Source organism: Pipistrellus kuhlii, unplaced genomic scaffold, assembly GCF_014108245.1.
Source record: "Pipistrellus kuhlii isolate mPipKuh1 unplaced genomic scaffold, mPipKuh1.p scaffold_m20_p_4, whole genome shotgun sequence".
Classification (NCBI taxonomy): Eukaryota; Metazoa; Chordata; class Mammalia; order Chiroptera; family Vespertilionidae; genus Pipistrellus; species Pipistrellus kuhlii.
This window is the reverse complement of record NW_023425540.1, coordinates 69539242-69563483: the sequence shown is the minus strand read 5'-3', so window position 1 is coordinate 69563483 and position 24242 is coordinate 69539242. Positions and strand designations below refer to the sequence as shown.

The following is a 24242-nucleotide window of genomic DNA, read 5'->3' as shown; positions in this document are numbered from 1 at the left end:
GGGACCTCCTGCATTTAGTCTTTTGGATACAGAGTTGCATTTAGAATCCAGTGGCCACATAGTGTGATGATTAGGAGGTGGCCCTCTTTGAATGGTGGGGGAGAAGCAGCCGGTTTGCATCAGCTTAGATGTCACTTCTAGCCTGCTGAAGGGCAATGATGATAAAGATTTCCAAGATACTTGGAAGTTTTATCTATGTCTATTAATACAAACGGATAGGGGAGTACAGCAATTCCCTAGATAAAGCAAAACCACTTTTTTCTAAAAGAGTCCAGATAAGACCACAATGTGGTTATGTAAATTAGCTGGCTTTTGACTCTGCATGAGGTTTAGGCCTTAGGAAGATCAAGCTTTCTTAAGCCTTTGTACAAAACCACTTAATTATATCTGATTTTATCTCAACAGCCACACAACATAGATATAAAAGGAGCAAATTTACACTTGACCCAGGTTAACAAAATTTTTAAAAGGGAGAACTCTTCCAAATGGCTTGACTTTTTTATTTTTTTGGAAGACATTTAGATTTAGGATTTATAGACCAAAAATCTCATAGTCTACTGTATATTTTCATAGTGTGAGTCTTAGAACTTTACCAGTCCTGCATATCTGATCTTAAAAGTTCTGATTATTTTACTCAGTTTCCAAAGAATATATCCAGCTCTACAAGTTCTAATTAGAAAAGTTATTAGTTATCAGCCGCACAGTGATGGACTATGGATGCCTTATTTCACATGCCTGTGAACTTGTGAGTTGAAGTATGACCCACCTACTCCTGTGTGTTTACATAGCACAGCCACATTTGTCTTGTTGGGAGGAGAGCCAGGTATTATAGACAGCGTATTCATTTAGGCCCAATCTTGACTTTAGATTGACCTTGATGTTCTCCAGGGAATAGATAATTATGCAGCTGTGAACAGAGAAAAAGGGCAAGCCACACTAGCCAAGGGATAATAAGGATATAGTGGCATCTCCCACTCTATATTTACTGGTTTTGTGGGTTTGAGATAGACTCTTAATTTTTTTCAGTACAGTTTTTAAAAAAGGAACAAAATCTCAAGTATTGTGGAGACATCTTTAAAATTATTTTTCTACCCTGAAAATCCCACAACTCCAGTAATGAGGCAAAACTAGGAAACAAAAATTGTGTTCTTTAAGGCAGTTCGTAAATATTTAAAGTAAACCCTCTGATTATAAGCCCTTGCTTTTGTTAAAAAGAGTGGTGTATGGCAATCTTTCCTCCAACACAGAAGTCCTATATGTGAGGCATTTATGGAGGGTGCATTTACTCTTCCATGCCAGTAGGGCATTACTATGTCTGCTTTAAACTTACATGTTCCTAGAATCCTAACACAGCTAACGTCACTCACCACACACCTGCCATACTAGCTGGGAGTGACTTAGGCACTGCGGAAAGTCTGACTCACTAAATGTAATGAATGTGACTGCCATTATTGAGTTGGAGAGCAGCCGAGGAGAAGGGATTGGTTTATGGTACGTGTTGAAAATCTGTAAAGTCAGATTTTATTGGATCAGTGTGGAATGGGAATTCCAGAGAACAGAGTCTTCCAGAACATTTACAGTAGGGATATATATATATATATATATATATATATATATATACATATATATATATATATATATATATATATATATATATAAATATCCTCCTGAGTGTCAGCTTTAAATACTGTTGGTCTTTGGATAATACTGTGTTATTTATTTGTTTAGAAGATCAGTTTTAAAAATCTAATTTAATATTATGGACTGCATTTCTACTACTTGAAATATTTAGGTGCTTATGAAATACACTGGAAAGTACATGGATCATGAATCTATAAAAGGCATATACTTGAAATGATCTTTATATATCCAAGAAACATTTGCTATACTTATGTCAAGAGATATCTACAAAAATATTTATTAGTGCATTTAGAAAAGATTAAGAGTACTAAGAATATGAAACTGCACAAAATAGAGGGAGGGAGAGTGTAATGCCTTTATAGTCTTTCATATGGGTTGCACCTAAATTTTAACTTTTAATATTTTTTGCACTAAATTCTGTAGTCCAATTATTTCAACATTTAAGATGAGAATATATGGAGGTATTAAGCAAGTTGAAATCACTGTCAAATCAAAATCAAGAATTTTGATTCTGGGATTTTCTGATGATAATAAATTTATTTTTCTGTTTATTGAAGTTCCATCATTTTACCAAAGAAAACCTCTGAGGCAGCTTACAAAAAGAGAATAAGTAAAATACAAATAGAAAATGAGGACCAAATATTAATTTTCTCATACATTTGTATATCCCCATTCTTTCTCTAAAGAAAGATATTAAAATGTCAACGTCTAGAATTTTAATGTTTGGCCTTGACTAGGCTTCATAAGGAAAAAAAGATATTAAAAGTAAAACATTCCTCAAACTACTGGAAGCCTATTGCATTTTTATTTTAGTCTCTGTTTCATTGTCATTGTCCTTAATTGTGGCTTTAAGATTACTGAAGTACCGTATTTTTCGGACCATAAGACTCACTTCTTTTCCCCCAGAAGTGGGGGGAAAAAGTCCTTGCGTCTTATGGTCCAAATATAGCCTACACATATACTTTAAAAAAAAAGTTTTTTTACTTGCCCGGCTCTGTGTGGTCTCTGTGTGCTTGCCCGGCTCTAAAATGGTTCTAAATGCTGCTGTTTACTTTACAGGGTTGATTATATGTGTTTATGACTGTGATGTTGGGTTTTAATGCACATAAAATATTTTGGGACACTATTTGTTTCAGAATCTTTTTTTCTTCATTTCCCTTCTCTAAAAACTGGTGCGTCTTATGGTCCGGAGAGTCTTATGGTCCGAAAAATACGGTCCTTCCAAACTTCCAAATATTTGTTTCCAAAAGGATAGAATTCACTTTGCATTTGTTTCTTAAAATCTTGTAAGAACATAAAGCAATGGAAAAGTTTGCTTATTAATTTACTTATTGGGAAGTTATACTATAAAGGCCATTTTGATCAGTGGAATGACAATGGGAAGGGATTGGCCCACAATCATAGCCTTTGAGACCCAAAGAGAGGTCAGAACACTCCAATGTAATCCTTTGGTTTTATTTTACCAATGAGAAAATTGAACCCAGAGAAGCTGTATTTTCTTCCCTCCCCATGCTTGCAGTGGGTCGGGGGCAGAACAAGAACTCAACTTCAGACCTCTTGCATACAATATACTCTTTATTGTGTCATGCATCTTCTCCCAATCACTGAAATCCCAACACCCAGGTCTTTTCTCCCTCTCCCTGTGGTATTTTTTGGATCTCAGAGTTTTCATGTGATTATGGGAAGGACAAAAATTTAAGTGAGGAGCATTCTTGCTTCTCAGTGGCTCACAGATATAATGGGCAAGCTTATGGCCATGACATGGATCTGTCTGAGGATAATCAACCTCCAGCCAATCAGGCCTTCTTTGGTTATAGGACCTGGGTAGGAATTCTTTGTATGTCACCTAAGCCTAGACTAAATGTCTACCTGCTGGGGATGAGGGGGCTTTGAAATAAAATAATTTTAGTGAACATTTTTCATTAGAACGTTTTTGGTGATCAGACACTAGTACATTTTAAGAAAGGTCAACTTCAAGGTAGGAACCATGTTCTTGCCTAAAATCAGTTTTCTATTTTCACACCATGATCTATGACATTTTCATTTATAGAGAATATTAATGGAAATGGTGGTGATATTATGTGGATATCAAAAGGCAATTTAGAGTAGAAAAACTATTACTAAATAGTTTGCTTCTATAGAACACACCCTTATCATTATTGAGGTTCTCAGATCTGATTGAAATTATGGGGTCCCTCTATAGCACAAGACATATATGCACATTGGCATAAATATTTATAGCTAATTTCAGGGTGTTCCCAGACTCTCTCTCCTCTTCTTGTCTTCATGCACCCAGTCATGGAGCATTAAAGCACATAGCTTTTGTACACAGTGGAGAATTCAATTGTGGGTATAGAGATAAATCTCTCAGCTCCTAAATGAACTGACTCTAAATATGGGAGAGACCATTTGAATGTGCTCAGCTAATGATTTTGAGGATCCATGGTATGTGCCTATCAGTCTTTGCTGTGATGACCTTCATACCTTGGAGGTCACAGCCGCAGGAGGCCTTGACTCTCCCTCCATCAAAATGTCGCAGCAGCTTTTCTGAGCAGCAGGAATAGGCTAGGTTGCCGAGATAATATGAGAGAAGAAAGGCTGGAGGAAGGAGAGAAGGAATTATTAAGGGGAATAAAGATTGATGATGGTGCAGGTCAGATACCAGCCGGGAAGGAATGTGCATTGAACCCCTGGGGCTTGGCCAAATCATTAGGGCCTGGAGTCTCTGGCTCAGCCAATTTCACATTCCCTGTCTCATGTGAAGGTCCCTTACAGAGTGGGCTGTGTTTTCCGAGAGTGCAGGACCTCTGGGTTTCATCAACCCTCCCAGCTTCCTAGGACCAAGACTGGGTTCTCAGGGTAAAGTCTGCATATAAACTCTGCTTTGAGTAAAAAAGACAACCTGTATATAGGAGAATTCAACAGTTAGAAATATGGAATGTGAAATAGCTTCATTTGTTTGTACTTTATTATACTTGTTCTTATGTCTACCATGGGTAATTTCATTACATATCTATCTGAAATTAGACATTATATACCGATTTTATATTTTCAGATTTATTGTTTTTAACTATAACTTTCTCCTGGTAAACCATGTTTATTGCCTAATTAATCATTTATTTCCCTATTGTGCTTTCTACAGCAATATGTAGAAATAGTTGTGGAGATGGATTTTGTTCCCGTCCTAACATGTGTACTTGTTCCAGTGGCCAAATATCGCCGAACTGTGGATCAAAATCAAGTATGTTTCTTATGTGACCTTACTTACTGCATTATCCTTAAGCTTTTGAGTAAATTCTAAATGTCCTTTTCAATGAAGCTATAAATCCATGGTTATTTTCCTCACTAACTACTCCTCTGTTTTAATCTTTGGAGTAAGTCTTGGGTGGCTTAGTGGTTGCCACCAACAACTAAAGAGTTATGGGATAATGTTTTTCATTAAGAAAATGATTTATTTCTGGTCCAGAAGCTATGTGTTAGTGCAGCGAAAGAGCCTGGATTCAGTGGAGAAGTGATTCTTTGTGAATAATAGCTATAACTTACTGGGTTTTTACAATGTGCCGGGTGTTTGACTATATCACTTATTTAATCCTCACACAGAGATACTATGAGATACTATTATTAGCCATTTTACAGAGAAGGAGATTTGAGCACACATATGTAACTTGCCCGGGGTAACAGATTTACAGAGAGGAGAAGAGAGGGATGGAGAGCTAGAAACATTGATGAGAGAGAAACATCAACCAGCTACCTCTTGCACATCCCCTACTGGGGATGTGCCCGCAACCAATGTACATGCCCTTGACCAGAATCGAACCCGGGACCTTTCAGTCTGCAGACGGACGCTCTACCACTGAGCCAAACCGATTTCAGCCCGGGGTAACAGATTTAAATTCAGGTATTCTGCACCCTTATCCTATAGACTCAAACCTTAAGCTCTATTTATTGCCTTGCTTAACTTCTGTGACTCATATCCTGTTTTGTAGGTTAACTAAAGGGGAAGGATCAAAAGATTGAGGAGAAAACAAATATTTATTATTTACTGACCAAATGCTTTACATATGTTAACTTACTTTGCTTTACACATAGTAACTCCCAACATTTCTGTAAGGTCACTGTAACAGTGGACTAAAATTGTATTATTCACGACCCAATTAGAAAGTGTTGGGTCTTTAAGTCCCAGGTTAATCTTTTAGGCCGTGATTAAGATAACATTATAACAAGGAGGAAAATGATATTGTTTATTTAACTGCTCAATAATTAAATAAATCTTTGTGTCTGCCTTAAAGTAGTTTGAATTTGTTACACTTTTAACATTTTTCTCCACAAAATTTCCCCAAGTAAAGATAATAGAAAATCTCACTGATTTAAGAATATAAGATTCAAGTTTCATGTAAGAAATGTCATTGTCTTCTGATGAAACTTCTGATTAAAACTCTGGTTTCACTTTCTTTGAAAATAATCTGTCATTTTCACAGTCTTTTAAAACCTATTACTCAAAATTCATCGAGACTTTTTAGCAGATTTCCTGTACACCTATCCTGAACATCCCTTGTCTGATTGCATGGAAGAAACCCTTGCCTGTACCTTCATTATCCTATTTTCTTATTTTTATCATGTATGCCCTCAGCAAAAAACCCAATCCTGAAGAAATTTTACCTAATTCCTCTACCTGGATAGCTGAGTATTCTCTGGACCACCATCGGTTTATGGAATATAATCCAATAGGGAATCCATGAATTAGTCATTTAGTATTGACTAATACTATCAACCTTTCCATCACAAACTTTTCTACTCTTTCTTGTCTTTATCCTGTTTTACCTACCTAAAGAATTAATCATTATTAATCACCATTAATCACTATCTTCTTGAAGCACTTTCCTTTCCCTTAACTTATCAGTGGCCTACATTCCTCCTTTTCTTGGTTGTTATTTTTTAGTCTTCTTTCTGTATCTCCTTCATTAGCCTTCATTTAATGTTTGGTATTCCCAAGAGTTCTGTTCTCTGTAGATGAACTCATTTAATATATGCCTTCAAGTACTACCATGATGTTGCTAACTCATAATTGTCTGTGGAATAGATCCTTCCACTGGGCCTTATATTCACATGTTCCATTTACCTATTTAGCTTCTCCAACTGAATGCATCTAAAACTTGGTCACATGAAACCATTGATTCATTATTGACCAGAGTCTACTTCTTCCACAGTTTTTCTTGCTTCAGCAAATGGCACTATCATCCACCCAGTACTTAAACAACTGCTTCTCTTTTTCTCACATCAAGTCTTTTAAAGAAGACCTGCCTGTTCTCAAATCCATCTTCTTTCCATCACCACAGCTACCATGTGGTTCAAGCCACCCTCACCTCTCACCTGGACTATTGCAGCGACCTCTTGGTTTCCCTAGCTTCTAATCTTGCCCTCATTAAATCCATTCTCCACAGAGCAGCTAAAGTAATCCTTTAAAAATATAAATCATATCACTTTACTGTCTTATTTATATCCTTTCAATGATTCCCAGTTGAATTTGGGATAATGCAAACACTTCTATGGCACAGGAGGCCTTGCATTATCTATTATAGCTGGCTTCTGACTGCTTCTCTAAGATTTTCTCCTCTCATTCGTCCTCTTTATAATCATGTGAACTGTTTAGTTCTTCAGAGGAAACCTTTTATTATCCTAAGACCTTTTGGTTTGGTGGGCCCTCTCCTCTGTAGTACTTCTCATGTGTGGCATATTCTAGTCCAGAATTCAGTTTAATGTTGCATCAGAGTGGTCTCATCTGGTTCCTGTATATAGATACCTTCTTGCTCCAAACTGTTCTTCTTTACAACACTGTTTCCTTCAGAGAACTTATCACAATTTACAGTGACATCATGGTATTGGTTTTCTTGTGTTTTATCTATTTCCCATGGAAATGGAAGCTCCATGAGAGTGGATACCAAGACCCTCATGATAGCAGGACACGAACTCAGCTGGCAGGTACTTGGCCCCTGCATTCTAAGCTGTCTCCTGCATCTTGGAAACTACACTTCTAGTTATCTTATATTTATTTCCTTTCACACTGAAAGTATAATATATCTTAAACATGTACTTAATAACATATGTTCTAATAGATATGTTCATGTGTGCACTTATTACAAATAAATACAGATATGCTTGGGGCATAACATTTTCATTGACTTGAATATTTAGTATAGTTCTATAACTCACAGATACTGTGATTTTGACCATTGATGTTTTTATATTTTTTGTTGTCTTTTGCAGTTCAGCAGTGCAGCGTTAGATGCATGAATGGTGGGACCTGTGCAGAAGACCATTGCCAGTGCCAGAAGGGATATATTGGAACTTACTGTGGACAACGTAAGGAACATTAGCATAGACTTGATTTAGTAGATATTATGAGATTTAGTAGGTATTTCATACTAAGTCATAATGTAAGGTCTTGTGAAGCCCATGATCCTTTAAAAAAGTAATTTTATGTAGTAAGCATACTTTATAACTAAATTTCTAATTTTTACCTACTAGGATTTTTTTCTGCCTTTTAAATAATTTTTGCATTGTGTAGTATTGATGTTGTTAAATACCACTAGTGCTTTATCAAATTTGACACATATCACCAGTAAATATTATTTCTTTTTATCTGTCTTCATAAAATTGGTATATCTTTCTGAAAAAATAATGGTTTTCTTTGCTTTGATCTCTCTACAGTATACACACACACACACACACACACACACACATATGTGTGTGTGCTTGTCTATATGATCATACATACACACACACACACACACACACACACACACACATATACACTAGTAGCCCTGCGCATGAATTAATGCATGAGTAGCTTGCTGCCACTTGCCTCAGCTGCCCACCTGCCCAACACAGCTGGTAGCTCTCTGTTGCTGGTAGCTCCCTGCCCCACCCTCCTTGAGCCCTCTTCCCACTGTCCCACTCTCCCGTAACTTCCCCCTCTCCCTCCCCTCACCCTCAGCTTGCTGCCCTGCCCCTTCCTGTAGCTCTCAACTGCCTGCTCGTAGTTTCCTGTCCCTTCCTCCTGCAGATCCATGATCTGGTCCTTATGCAGTTGGTTGTTACACCTCAGGGCATAATGGATAATTAGCATACTCCTCTCATTATATAGGATATATGACTTTTATAGGATTTCCCAAAATTAACCCTTGGAGAGCCAATCTTATAAATTTTCTTTTGCTCAAAATATATTTTTTTTTCTCAAAAAAAATATTTATATTTATATTTTTTTATTGATTATAGTATCACATAATTGTCCTCATCCCCCCATTCCCATCTCAAACCCCTCCCTACATATGCCCTCACCCCCCCTGTTGTCCATGGCCACTGGCTAGGCCTATAGGCATGCACACAAATCCTTTGGTTGATCTCTTCCCCTTACCCCCACCCTCCCCTACTTTCCCTCTGAGGTTTGAGAGTCTGATCGCTGCTTCTCTTTCTCTGGGTCTGTTTTTGTTCATCAGTTTATGTTGTTCATTATTTCCTCTAGATGTGTGAGATCATGTAATCTAAGAAATACCCTTGTAAGAACCTAAACTGAGACAAGCCATAATGGTTATGCTGAGAGGCAAATGAATCAGTCTGTAGTGAGTTCCTTTCTGGGCCAACAGTTCTTTTGAGTCCCAATAAAAATATATTTAATTATATAATACCATAGTACAGGGTTGTGAAATAATTTTTTAGAAATTAAATGTCATCACCGTAGCTGTTTTTTGCTCAGTGGATAAAGCATCAGCCTGTGGACTGAAAGGTCCTGAGTTTGATTTAGGTCGAGAGCACATGCCTAGGTTTCAGGGGTGTGCAGGAGGCAGCCAATCAACGATTTTCATATTGATGTTTCTATCTTTCTCTCTCCCTCTCCCTTCCTCTCGGAAATCAATAAAAAGGTGTGCAGGAGGCAGCCAATCAATGATTCTCATATTGATGTTTCTATCTTTCTCCCTCTCCCTTTCTCTCGGAAATCAATAAAATTTTTTTTAAAAGAACATAGATGTCATTATGAAAGAGGGAACTTTAATCCAGCAAAGCTCTTATCTTCAATCACTGGAGAATATCCTGTCCTAATTAAGAAATAACATTTTGGCAAGGATGTAAAGATTGTAGCTCCTGGATTGTTGCACATCACTGGGGAATACTTTAGGTTAGTGTTTCCCAAATTGTGGGTCTCTTATGGGAAGGACATGACATGAAAGAAAGCAGAATCATAAATTGTAAGAAAGTCCCTATTTTCTTCATTTGCATTTCATCAGATTCAGACTCTGGTTTTGTTATTGCTAATCTTTAAAGCCTCCCTAAGAATTGCTCATCAGAATAGACTGAGTCTTAGATGTGCAAGAATATCTAGCTTCTTTTAAAGTAAGCTTATTTTATTTTGTGGCAGTTAAAATGTTTTTAAATTGTAGTAAAATCTATGTAACATAAAAATTTCCATTTTAACCATTTTTAAGTGTACACTTTAGTAGCATTAAGCACATTCACATTGTTGTGAAGCCATCACCACCATACATCTACAGCCCCTTTTTCCTGTTGCTGAACTAAAACTGTGTACCCAGTAAACAGTAACTGCTCATTTCTCTCTCACCCCAGCTCTTGGCAGTCACCATTCTACTTTCTGTCTCTATGAATTTGACTACTCTAAGTACCTCATATAACTGTAATCATATAGTACTTTAAAGCAGAATAATATTCCATTTTATGTAAATAGCATATTTTGTTTATGAATGTTTCCATCAATGGACACAAGAAGTGCTTCCGTATTTTGGTTATTGTGAATAATGCTGTTGTGAACATGAGTGTACAAACATACATTTGAGCCTCTTCTTTCAGTTCTATTGGGTATCTATAATAAAAGCATAATATGCTAATTAGATGGGACATCCTTCTGGACGAAGCCAGGGCTGCGAGGGAAGCCTGGGTTGTGGGTGCCAGAGGGAAGCCAGTGCCAGCAGCCAAGGGAAGGAAGGCCTACTCTTGCATGAATTTCATATGCATCGGGCCTCTAGTATATCCATAAGTGGAATTACTGAATCATGTGGTAGTTCTAGTTTTAATTTTTTGAGGAGCTGCAATACTGTTTTCCATGGTGGCTGCACCATTTTACATTCCCACCGGCAATTGCACAAGGGTTCGAATTTCTCCACACCCTCGCCAACACCTGTTATTTCTGTGGGTGTTTTTCTATGATAGGCATCCTAATAGATATGAAGTGATATCTCCTTGTGGTTGTTTAAAGTTATTTTTATGATTGTCTTCAAGTTAGGGTGATTATAGCTTTCTGCTTCTAAGTGCTATAAAGTTTTCTTTTAAGATCATTTTAAGTAAATAGTGAATCAATTTCAAGAAAAATGTTCTGTTAAGGTGAGGATTAGGCCAACATTTTCTATAAAGCTAGATAGTAAATATTTTAGACTTCACGATCTCATGACCAACTACTGAGCTCTGCCATTGTAGTGCAAAGGTGACTATGGGCAACATGTAAACAAATGAGCTTGGCTGTGTCTCAGTAAAACTATATTTATGAACACAGATGTTTGTGTAAAAGTATCACTAGGTTGTTGATATAGAGACTCAAGTGTGTGTTCACATTTTTCTTTCTGTTTCAACCATAAAAAGTGTGAAATCTTCCAGTTCAAGGGCAGTGCAAAAACAGGCCATGTGCCAGGTCTGGCCTGTGGGTCACAGTTTGTAGGCCTCTTATGTGGGTGGTTCTCAAGTATGGCAAAAACTATTAGGGTAATCTGAGATTGACTGAAGTTAGGGAAATGGATTGTTAAAGTATTTAAGAGAATACAGTTGCATTGAGGCCAGTTTTCTTGCAAAAAGTAGGACTTGCCAATGTAACTTTTTTTTGGTTTGCCTGGTGAGAGCAGGAAAGAGCTGGACGAGAGGAATAGAAATTCTAGCAAAGTTTTGTTTTTCATGAATGATTTCTTTTCTATATCTTTTCATGCATTCAGGTTTTTCCAAAATTTATATAGTACACTCTAGTTTATAATCATAAAAAAGGAAAAATATATGATGAACATGACATTAATAAGCAGGCAGATCTGTACCGTTATATTTAGGAAAGCATTAGAATATCTGATGATGTCTTTGACAGAGTTCAATAGGCAGAGAAGAGAGATACAACTATCCTTCTGGAAACTCAACTTTTCACTCTTTGAGGGGAAAAATTATAATTACTTCAAAATTAAAGGGTAAAGAACCTTGATTCAAGTTAATCTTTTAGATTATTTGCTCAAAATTATCTGAATTCAGCTGCTGTACCTATCTGGGTGTATGTGTGTGAGTCTGTATTTTCCTGAAGGTTCTACAGAAAGAGCTCTGGTAAGTGTGTCCCTTTCCTGTTATTCACACAGAAATGGTAAATGAGGGATGGCAAGTGGATTCCCTTCCTGGAGGAGGTGTTTTTATGTTCTTCTGCCCCTATGTCAAACCATATTCGTTTCCAATCAGGGGAAAGCGAAAATAACTGGATCAGAAAAGCAGCATACACCTGAAAATTTGTTCTTTAAGATATATTATGGGATGAAACCATCCTTGCCCAACATTTATCTCAGGGTTAGTAGAACATATGGTACAAACAGAATATGTAACCAACAAAATTCACTAGCAGATAAAAGGGGAAGGGAAGATAACTAATACATATCAGCTCAAGAAACGGTTTAAGGAAGATACTTCCTAAGTTGTTTTATATAGAGAGTGTAACTATACTGTGAGTAAAGAAGCAGGTGTAATAATTTTCAGCTTTGAATACAGAAAAATTCTGGAAATACGATTGCAAAAATGAGAATTATGAAAACATTTTAAAACCACTTATCTGCTTTCCTAGAAATGTAGAAAGCATTTTTCAGAAAGCAGTCTTTTCATTTTATTTCGTCATGTGTATTGAGTAACTACTGTGTGCCCCACACTATGCACGGTGCTGGGAGTACATCAGTGAGCAAACAAGATGATGCCCTACTCTCACAGAGCTTGTATTTTGGTGAGGAAGGCAATTAACAAGTAGGTGGAAAGGTAAATACATAAAACAAATTAGGTAATGAGAGTTCTAGAAGATTGAGTAAGAGGGGAGAGAGTCTGGTGCAGGATAAGCAGTTCTCTATTCTACATTGATGATGTCTGAGAAGATGACTTTGAACACACACCCAAGTCTGTTCTTTTAGATCAGTGGGAAAGGGTTATAGCAGATGCAAAAGTAAATTCTAAGAATCTGTGGTGGGAACAGATGTTGTGTGTTATAGAAACAGTAAGAAGACCCATGCATGTGACTGGAGAAAAGGAGATAATGATTGGGAGGTGGATCCTTGTAGACTAAGGAAAGAAATTTGGACTTTACCCTCAGTATTAGGGAAAACCATTGGGGCATTTGAGCAATAGAGTGATATGATCTGACATTAAAAAAAATCATTCTGGCTGGATTGATTTGTTGAAACTGGATTATAGAAAGGGCAAGAGAAAATGAGAGGCTGCCAGTTAGGAGGCTAACATGGTGTTGGTGAATGATGCTGTAGCAATTGAGAACGTGATGAATGCTAGGATTCTGCTTGTATTTTGGATATAGAATCTATGAAAGAAAGTGGGTGCTGATGGTGGACTGGGTGTGGTGGGTAAGAAAAAAAGGAAAAGTAAAGATTCAGAGTGACAACTAGAGAATTTGGGTGGAGCTTTAGGCTGAATGGTAATGTCATTTCCTGAGATGAGAATGACTAAGCGGAGAGTGGGTTGGAAAGGGGAGTCAGGTGGAGCTGAGAATGGTTCTTCAAAAGAGTTCTATTTTGGATTTAATAGGTTAAGAAGTCTGTTAGGCCTCCAAGTGGAAAGATCTGTGAACTCAGTTCTTAGAGAAGTCAGAGATAGAGATTTGAATTTAGGAACATATAGATTGAATTTTTATATAGATACTCTTTTAATAATAGGTCTAAATAAAAATCACTAGATTGTTGATATAGAGAAGTGGTTTGAAGGCAGAGCCCTGATTCAGCCCAATGTTTGAAATGGAGAAGAGGAAGAGAAACCAGCAGAGAAGGATAAGAAAGAGTAGACAATGAAATAGGAGGAAAACATGGAGAGTATGGCATCCTGGAAGACAAATAAGAGGATAGAGCCAGTAGTAAAGATTCATATTATCCTATGTCAAAACAATAGGCTTTTGTTTCTTTCATCTTTTTAACATTTTATCCTGGTCTAGTATGCTATTTTTATCTAGTCCTAGAGGCCTGGTGCATGAATTCTTGCACAGGTGGGGTCCGTAGGTCTGGCTGGTGATGGGTGCCTGTCTCACCCAATCCTGATGGGGCTGATCAGGGCCAGCCAGGGAGGGGGAGGGACCCTGGGAGGTTGGCTGGCTGTGGGAACACACTGTGTCAAATGTCTGCCCCTGCTGGTCAGTGTGTGTCATAGTGACCTGTCATTTGGTCGACCAGTAGTAACGTTGCTTGGGCTTTTATATATATAGATGTTTGTGTAAAAGTATCAACCATAATATATATCAGTGTTTTTACTTTAGTTAGTGGTATAAAAATCTGCTTAATAAGAACATTTACTTGCCATATTATTTTATACAGGTAGGTTCTCAGTACAAATTTATTGAATAAAATCTTCAAGCTTCTATAGTACACTGTCAATGCTCTGTTTCACAGGCTGATCAGCATGAAACAGGATATGCTTTTCCCTTCTCCCCAGAGGTAGTTAAAAAACCAGCCTTCTATTTCCTCTACAGTATGTCTTTTTCTCTCCTGTCTTTTGCTATATCTTATACCAGGTGGGGGCATTTTTTTCATCTGGGGTGGTCACCATTCTTTCCATGGTGGAAAAATGTAGGCATAGTCAAGTTTCTTTCCAACTTTAGTTGAATGTAAAAGTCTGGCTGTTATGTTTCATTACAAAAAAATATTATGGTATAAAATAACTTTTGTTATAACTCATTCAAAGGAAGGAAAATTACCTCTTTTTTTGTTGTTCCAATTTATATGTATTTACCACTTCTATTTTTTTTGCTGTTGCTCTTCACTGTAAACATTGGATATTGTATAACAAGTTGTTTTCATACAAATACTCTGTAGTATAAAAGAGAAAGGGAGAGAAGGATTGTAGAATTCCTTTGATGTTCAGCTACTGTGCATGTTATTTTATACACTGTTTTATTTAATTCTCATATTTCTATGGGGATGGGACTATTAGCACTATTATACAGGCTGAGGATTGGAAAGATGTGATTAGGATATTCTGGGGACAGCAGAACTCTTGATCTGCTCACTGAATCATTCTGCTTCCCAAAACAGTTGGAAAAAGGCTGTGAATTTTGACATATTGCAGGATTTAAAAAAAACTATCTGTGGTACATCAAATACTGCAGTGAGTTATGGAATACAAAGTCAAACACATTCTGGTCCCTGTCCTGGAAGAACTCACTCTTATGTGAGAGCTAGGAACAGAGTAAGCAAATGGCTTATATGGTTAGGGGGTGTGCAAAGGGCAAGCAATCTATGTCTCTCCTCTCTCTGTCTCTCTCTCTCTCTCTCTCTCTCTCCACTCTTTCTAAAAATCAATGGGAAAAATACTCTTGGGTGAGTTTGATCCCTGGTCAGAGCACATGCCTGGGTTACAGCTTGATCCCCAGTGGGGACTCTTTCTCTCCCTCCCTCTCTTTTTTCTCTCTCTCTATCCCCCTCCTCCCTTTCTTCCATTCTCTCTAAAAATTAATGTATGGACCTGTAGAGCATTATGCTAAGTGGAATAAGCCACTTAGATAAAGATAAATATCACATAATTTCACTCATTTGTGGAATATAATGAACAACATAAATTTATGAACAAAAATAGATCCAGAGACATAGAAGCATTGAATAGACCATCAAATATCAGAAGGAAGGCAGGGGAGAGTGGGAGGGGTGTGTGTGAGAGATCAACCAAAGGACTTGTGTATATGCATATAGTCATAACCAAAGGATACAGACAATAAGGGGTGAAGGCCTGTGCTAGAGGACATGGGTAGGCTGGGAGAAGTCAATGGGGGAAAAAGGGGACATGTGTTAAAAGTAACAATAAAGAATTAAAAAACAAACAAACACATAAGGTAAGATCAGAGTAGACCTGGAGGAAAAACCCCACACAAGATAAAAAGAAAAATATCCTCAGGTGAGCCCAGCTGGTGTGGCTCAGAGGTTGAGTGATTTCTGGTCAGAGCACATGCCTGGGTTGCAGGCTCCATCCCTAGTGGGCACACCACAGGAGGCAGCTGATCAATGATTCTTTTTCATCATTGATGCTTCTATCTCTCTCTCCCTCTCCCTTCCTCTTTGAAATCAATACAAATGTTTTTAAAAATATCCTCAGGTGAGGATTTACAAAAACAAACCACTTTTATCAGATACTTGCTTAACAATGTGATTTACATAGATTGTGTAGGCTTTTGTCTCACTATGCATTTAAATATATTTATGAAATGTGAACTGTAACTTGTGTTTTAGAGATAAGGTGCATGATTGGCTGCATCTCCACACTACTTTGATGTACTTGGGGATTTGCTATGTAATGATTTTCTTGCTATGTTTGTGTGCAGCCGTCTGTGAAAATGGATGTCAAAATGGTGGACGTTGTATTGGACCCAACCGCTGTGCTTGTGTTTATGGATTCACTGGTCCACAGTGCGAAAGAGGTAAGTAAAGAGAAATGAGAACTTCACTTAAGAGGAGTCTGTTTTATTGTAAAAATGTATAGCTTTTTGTTATCCTACCAGAAGTTCTTAAATGTTTTCCTTCTTTTTTAGTTATGTCTGTAACTTGAATGGTAAGCTTTAGAAATATAGCTCATAGCAGCAGAAGTGTACCAGTTTTTTCCCCCACCAGAGTGGCCTCACTTCAAGAGGCCAAATCTGGGCCTATGTCTATTGAATAAGTGACTGATGGCATATTCTAATGTGCTTAATTAAAATTGGGAGTTCTGCCTCTATTAAAAGGAATAATATCAGGACATTCTTGGATGCAAAATCAACAAAAATGGTATAAATTTTCCTAACCAGTAAGGAAATACAGTATATTACATTGCATGACAAAAAGCCCAGAGCTGGTGGGCTTCAGGTAGGATGTGCTTAAAGCTTTCACTTTGTTACTCTATTTCTTTTGGCCCAGTCCTCGTTTGGGTGTCAGTTTTCCCCCACCATGAAGTTCTTTGTGGTTGTAAAATGAATGCCAGCAGTAACTGAGGCAAGTAGTTCCCCTGTTCACATCTAGAGATATAAAATTTCTCCTCTAATCATGGGCCAATAGTAATTCCATATTCTGATTGCCTTAAGCTTTAGTTTTTGAACCAGTTCATGGCAAGGTGAATGGTATTAATACTATGTTTGATGTAGACTTATCAGGACCTGTCCTTGGAGCAGGAAATAATGTTAAGCTTCCTTAACATTGCAGGGAGGTGAAAGTTTGGTATTTGAACTCAGTAGAGATTCTTTTGGACAGGAGGAAAGTGGTAGAGGAATGTATACTGGATAGACATCCAGCATTGTCTACTTTATCCTTGTAAATGGTCATTCAAGCCAATATGAAACAAATTTGCTATAATTTGGATTAGCAGTTGAACTCATGATCTACTGTAGACTTCTGAAAATCCCTGTGTTGATATGCTAAGTGAACTATTAATAATGTCCTGGTAGCAATTGGGTGCCAGTGGCATATCAAAAAAGTTAAATGTTGTAGTAAATAACTAGCACTTGAACCATAAGAGTAAAAGTAAGATTAAACTAAAAGCAATAGGACATAATCATTCATAATTATACACATCCTCCATTTATTTTTTCAGGGCTTGTCCCAGCATCTAACATTGTATATCACTTTCTCTGTTGCAAAGCTTTAGAGTAAATGAAGCTGTGTCATTGAAATATAACAGAGAAGTGGTGGTGAAGGTTTATATAAGGCATTGAATTGCATTGCAAAGAAACTTTATATTTTAACAATTAAACTAATTACTCTGACAAAAATTTCATCTTGGTATTCAGGTTAAATCTTGAGAAGAAACTGAGAAGTTAGAACTATATGATGAACTTAGAAAAGTAAGATGTATGCAGCCTTTTAATATATGCATATATATTTATGTTACTTACATTACTGCTAAGGTAACAGATTTCTTGAGATCGAAGTACATTACACAAATGACAGAGTTTACAGTTACACTTTGGATACATTTAAATGTCTTTACCAGATGCTTTTATTTGGGGAAGAAAAGTTAATTATGAAATGTTAGCATAAAAAGATAAGGTGTTAAGAATGGGATAACACAAATTACCTCGATGATGTTGTTAATTTAAAGATCATAGAATGGTAAAAAGTTAAATTTAAAATTTCAAACGTATTGTAATTGGTGGAGATAATGTTCATTTTTCTGGAAGTCATGTAAGCTTTGCAGTTCTGTCATTTGGAAGCAGATTTCAAGTTCAATTGGCAAAAGCATTGGGTAGTTTCAACTCAGAGACTTCCAGGCATTACATCATTGTTCTTCAACAGTTATTCATTCACTAGATTTGTTAGTTCTTACTAAATTTATGGGAACGCAATAAAGACCACATATATTTTACATGTACAGTAGCATGTTTTCAGAAGAAATTACAAAATTAATTATTTAACAAATTGGCCAGAAGGATATTTTTTAAAGCATGGGCTTCTTTCTTAAACATATTTAAAATTATTACCCTTAACATGAAAGTTCTAAAGCTTCATTTCTTCCAAAAGAGTCAGTAATTTCCACTCTTAGATTGCAAGCATGAACTTTAACACCTTTAAAATATATTTGCAATTGAATTTTGTAAAGGTTTCATAGCTAAACCTGCTAAAAGTGGAGTCAGAACTTTTCCCAAGAAACACTGTTTGCATAGATACAAAAGAAATAACTTATTTATGTTAAGTGTAGTGACTAGATTTGTGTGCCCTGTTAACCTTTAAAGTTTACATTGTGTTTTTAAATTACAGAATTTTAACATATATGTTATTTGTTCTCTTAAAAAAAAAGACTTTTGTAAAATTAGGGATATTTTTCCTCCTTAATGTAGAACACACAATTTTTCTTTAAATTGCCTCTGGTGATCAGTTGTGTGATAAACATGGCTGCTTTTCCAGCTATCTGGGCTTCTGGCAGACTTGTTTCCAGACTGGAGACTGAGACTGATGGTAACTAATGGCTGGCATGATTATGGTATTTAACTTGAATCTTGAACTTCTTTAAAGTTCTCTTCTCACTCTTGCTGATATGCACAATAACCTTTTATACTGAACATTGAAAAAAAAAGAGTTCTCATGGCCACATGCTGATTATAAAATGCAGGCACCTCAGCTGTATCCAAGGCACACGAAAGTTCTCAGTTCTCTTTGCTTCTCCTTCCAAATAGATGGCATTTGAAAAACAATAAGTATTGCACTTAAAACACACCTGAGAATACATAGAAATTGAATCAGCATTGTATACCAAGATTTTGTGTCATCCCCCTCCCAACACTTAAAAATGTACCTTATTATTTATCAGTAGAAGATTGAAGGAGGTCGTCAGGCAAAAAATGAATTTACCTAAGAGATTTGTGAACAAAATATAATGATTACTTGATCATAAATGTGGCCTAGCCATAGTCCCTGTTTCAGTTTCTTTGACTTAAGTTGTTGTTGAACTTTCTTTGTACCTTTTGTAAGGACCAGAGGCCCAGTGCATGAAATGCGTGCAAGAGTTGGCCTTCACCGCCACAGCGGCTGCCTGGAGCCCTCCCTCGCAGCTGCAGTGGCTGCCTCAGTCCCCAGGGCTGCAGCCCTGGCTTCATGCGGAAAGTTGTTATTATAGACTAGTTCTTAGATATATATTCTAGACCCTTTTAAATTTTATAAAAATTCTTACTACAAATTGTTTTTGTCATTTAATCATGACTTTCTTTAAAAAGTGTATAAATTAGTTAAAATTTCAAATGCCCTTACGCTTAGTGAAAATTCTTTTAAAGTGTTCATTTTTCAGTACATGGTGCCTAAAAAAGGATTGAAGATATACTTTCTAATCTATTGAAATTTTTAAGAAAAAATTATTTTTAAAAATCTGGTGGAAAAGTGAGATCAAGTTGCAAATGTTTAAGTTTGTAAAAATCTAAACTTTCAAACCTTTATGTAAAATTGAAGGATTTTGTTGCAAGATTACTTTCAGAAAACCATCCAGTTACAAAATCTGATGCATTAACTCAATGACACAAAACATGGCAGAAGGTGTCACCCAGCCTCTGCATGAATGCCTCCACTCACAGGGCTCTCACTCACCCCATCGTGAGACAGTGTTTCATTGTCAATCTTGATTGTTAAAACTCTGCATTACCCCACACCTGCCTAAACTGCAAATTTAACCGATGAGTAGCACCCCCCTTGTTGTCTGAGTGGGAACTTAATGATGGCGATGCCTCCAAAAGGAGTTAACCCCAGCTCTAAGAGTCAAGCACAGCTACCACTTGGTTTTGTATAATGGGAGCTTGAAGTCTAGTTATAATCTCTTGAGTTATTCTATACATTTTTGTTTGTTCAGCTTCATTTCAGGAGGTAAAGTAACTATGACAGCTATTAAACCTACTCAACCTTATGCAGATTCTTCATGTACAAGAGTGGAGAAAGGCAAATCAGAGTTTTCCTGAATTATGTACACAGGATCCAAGTACATTCAGAAATAATCGGTATACTTATTAATCAACATTAATTCCATGGTCTTGTATTTTACTAGAAAGTATGCCAGGTGGATTTGGTCAGCCTGTGAACATTCAAGTAACATAGCACATTAACAGTGTGCCCAGGAACCAGGGGAGCATGGTGAGAGAACATGCTGGTATGATGCAGACTTCTATACACAGTAGATTTTATGCTTTCAAGAAATGTGTAAGCAGTACTTTTCAGAAGACATTCCTTTCATTGTAATATTCTTACCTAAAGTAACACATTTTTATTATAAGATAATTAAAAAATAAGACAAGATAAAAAATGCAATTATTTATAATTTCTTCATTCAGAATGAATTACTTTTAACGTTTTGGAGAATAGACTTTGGGTAAGTTTTCCTTAGTGTTTACAAAGAATAGGACTTTTCCATTTATATTGGAATGTCCTATAACATGAAATGCACGTATGTCCTGCTTCTCCTTTTGTGTTAGGAAACAGGTTATGCTGGGGATTGTAAAAGCTGCACTGAGGGCGAGGCCTCTACATTACGTTCAATCATATCATATTTGTAAGGTTAGTTTTTCAACCTGATGGATGAGGAAACTTCCCAGGTCAAAGTTACAGTCGTTATCAGGAGCATAATGACAGGAGGAGGTTATCAGACAATCTGATTGAACACCTTAAACTCCATTACTGTCATAGAGATGCCTGCCATAATTGTATTTCCTGTTAGTTTATATTTAGGGTCATTCCAGGTTTTCTTTTCATTTTGATGGTTTGTTTGTAGTTTAACAATCCTGTGATAAAAATTTATGCAGATAAATATGTATCCTTGATTTTATTCTTAGCATATTTATAAGAAATCTAACTGCTGAGTTGTTGAGTTTGTGAAAATTTAAAGCTTTTGTTATGTTCACTTCCCTCTAAAAAGCTACTTGTTAATTATTCCTTCGGTATTGTGTTTAGAAAGTTTTTTCCCATTCACAGGTCTTACAAAAAACTATATGTTTTTTGTTTTTTTTTTAGTAATGCTTTTGGGATTTGCGATTTTACTTCTTTTTGACTTTTTAAGGACAAGTTAGAATATACAGGAGAGTAGCAAATTTATTTATAAATATTTTTAAGTATCAGTTGAATGCTTATTAAATACTAGGCTAAGTGCTTGAAACTCAAGTTACAAAGACAAATAATATGTGCTCTCTGTTAATGAGAAGCAAATAATCTCTCTAAAGAACAGAACTACTCATGCACTTTAAACCTCAAAATGTAATATGAAGCAGGAAATGCTATAATAGAAGTAGGAACAAAGATGTGTGAAAGCTCAAAAATGCTTCCTGATTAAGACAAAATACTTCCTGATTAAGACTTTTCAGGAAAAAAAAGTCTTCCTGAAGTTAGTCTCAATGAAAAACAAACAAACAAACAAAAATCTCATTCTAATGGGAAAAACAATTTTGGACTAATTCCTGGATTGATATTTTAAGCTATATCATGATTGAGTTTTAACATTATTTAAACTCCACTTTTACCACAGTCCCTGAGCTGATATTTATTTTACAGAAATAAGATGTCTCTCTCCCTTTTTTTGCACTTTGAAATTTTAATGAAGATGAAATTACAAGGAATAGCAAGAAAGAATGTTACCAACAGCAGATGTCAAACTCACATGCGCCTGCACACACACACACACACACACACACACACACAATTCCACACTCGTGAATCTGTTAAGAACATTTTATAACCTTGCACTCTCTAAACTAAACTTAGCCTTAAATGGGCATCAGAGAAATAGCAAAAGATCTGTGAGAACTTAACTTTTGGCGCTAGCTCAGATGACATCCTTATCTTGAATGCCATTAAGAACACAAGGGAAGGAAAATGGGAGAGAAAAAGCAGACATTGGGAGCTGGAAGGAAGGGATGGGAAGAAGAAAATGAAGGATGATAGAAGAGGGAGATGTAGTGCTAAGCCTAGGAGCAGAGATGCTTGTTTGTGTAAAGGAAGGGTCTAAGTTTGGGAGAAAATCAGTTTATTCACTGATCTGATTTGGAGAGGTGAGGGTTTTTATTTCTCATTATTCAATTTAAGCAGTAAGACTGAATGTGTTTGCAGCCTGTTAGATACTGATGCTTTATTTTTTATTTATTTATTTATTTTTTTCTCAGGCTTCCGGCGTTTATTTCTGATGCTTTATTTATAAAACTCCTTTGAATTAAAGCAGCATATTCATTTATTACAGCTCTGTGTGCTTTTATTTATATTCTAGAGGTCCAGTGCACAAAATTTATGCACTGGGGTGGGAGTGTCCCTCAGCCCAGCCTGCACCCTCTCCCAACACAGGTCCACTGGCTCCTAATTTATGCTCACCTGCCTGCTGGCCTGATTGCCCTAACTGATCTCCTCTGCCAGCCTGATCACCCTAACTTGCTCTCTCCTGCTGGCCTGATCCCTCTAATGCTCTCTCCTGCCAGCCTGATCCCCCTAACTGCTCTCCCCTACCAGCCTGATCCCCCTCACTGTTCTTTCCTGCTAGCCTGATTGCCCCTAACCTGTCACAATGGCTTTGTCCAGAAGGATATAAGGAAGGTTGTCCAGAAGATGTCCAGTCTAATTAGTATATTACCCTTTTATTAGTATAGATAGATTCTTTTATTTTTGATTTATCTATGTAGAGGCAGGGGAATCTATAATACAAAATAAAAATATTCAAATATTTTATATTTGTGTAACTCCATAAATATTTTCCCATTTTCCAATTTCATCATCAGGTTGGAAGACATTAAAGGATATGGATACAGGACAAACCTATCACACACACAAATTAAATTTAATGTTATATAGGATTTTGTCCAAAGTAATTAATAATAAAATGTGCATGCGTGTGGAGATGGGATTTATGTAATATACACTGTGTATTTCAAAAATTCCAAACATTATAAATTGCTAATTAACATTTTTTCCAAGAGTTTCAGATAAAGGATTGTGACCTATAGTTGCCTCATAGATTTATTGGGAAGATTAAAAGTGATGATGTGTTAAGCTTTGCACACATAATAGGCAGAGTGCCTGGCACATGGTAGACATCCACTAAGTGATTTGTTTGTTGTGTTTTAGGAATATAAGGTGTAACCAGCATCAAAACTTATTAGTAAGACTTATTAGTATGTGACCTTAGAAATGTGATTGCCTTCTCTGATCCTGTGTCTGCTATATCAACCTTGAATTATTTTTGTGAGCCTTAAATGATATCGTGTAATACTTGGCACTCAGTAAATGATAATTATTTATGCTCATCTCTTTTAACCGGACTCCTCAGTTATCAAAAAGATAGATGTGTGGTAGTTGGCTATTCCAAATAGAATATTTTTAAAAAAATTGAATTTTGAGTGGGGAATAAAAGGATTTTTTTCAAGTATTTAAAAATAGAGTTCAGCCCTAGCTGGTTTGGCTCAGTGGATAGAGCATTAGCCTATGAACTGAAGGATCCTGAGTTCCATTCTGGTCAAGGGCACATGCCCAGATTGCAGGCTCCATCCCAGTGGGGGGTGTTCAGGAGGCAGCTAATCAGTGATTCTCTCTCATCATTGATGGTTCTCTCTCTCTCTCTCTCTCTCTCTCTCTCTCTCTCTCTCTCTCTCTGTCTCTCTCTCCCTCTCCTTCTCCCTCTCCTTCTCCCTCTCTCCCTCTATCCCTGTCTCCCTGTCCTCGTCTCTCCCTCTCTCTCTCCCTCTCTCTTACTGTCTGAAATCAACAAAAAGAAATATTTTTAAAAAAGAGTTCAATGTTATTTTTACTGAGTGGAAGTACTCAGAATTCTATATAATAAAAGGCTAATATGCTAAGTGTCTAGTCCTCTATTCAACCAATTAAAGCATAATATGGAGAATCATATGCTAAGGC

The 24242-nt window shown here is 36.7% G+C and overlaps 1 protein-coding gene across 3 annotated transcripts in view; it reads left to right on the top strand.

The window, feature by feature from the left end:
• Nucleotides 1-24242, top strand: part of FBN2 (fibrillin 2) — a 234378-nt gene that overhangs the window by 1793 nt on the left and 208343 nt on the right. For all 3 annotated transcript variants that reach the window (XM_036410158.1, XM_036410160.2, XM_036410159.2), the window contains exons 3-5: nt 4784-4882; nt 7906-8001; nt 16238-16333. In XM_036410158.1, coding sequence (XP_036266051.1) covers nt 4784-4882; nt 7906-8001; nt 16238-16333 — 291 coding nt within the window. The remainder of the gene's footprint in view (nt 1-4783; nt 4883-7905; nt 8002-16237; nt 16334-24242) is intronic.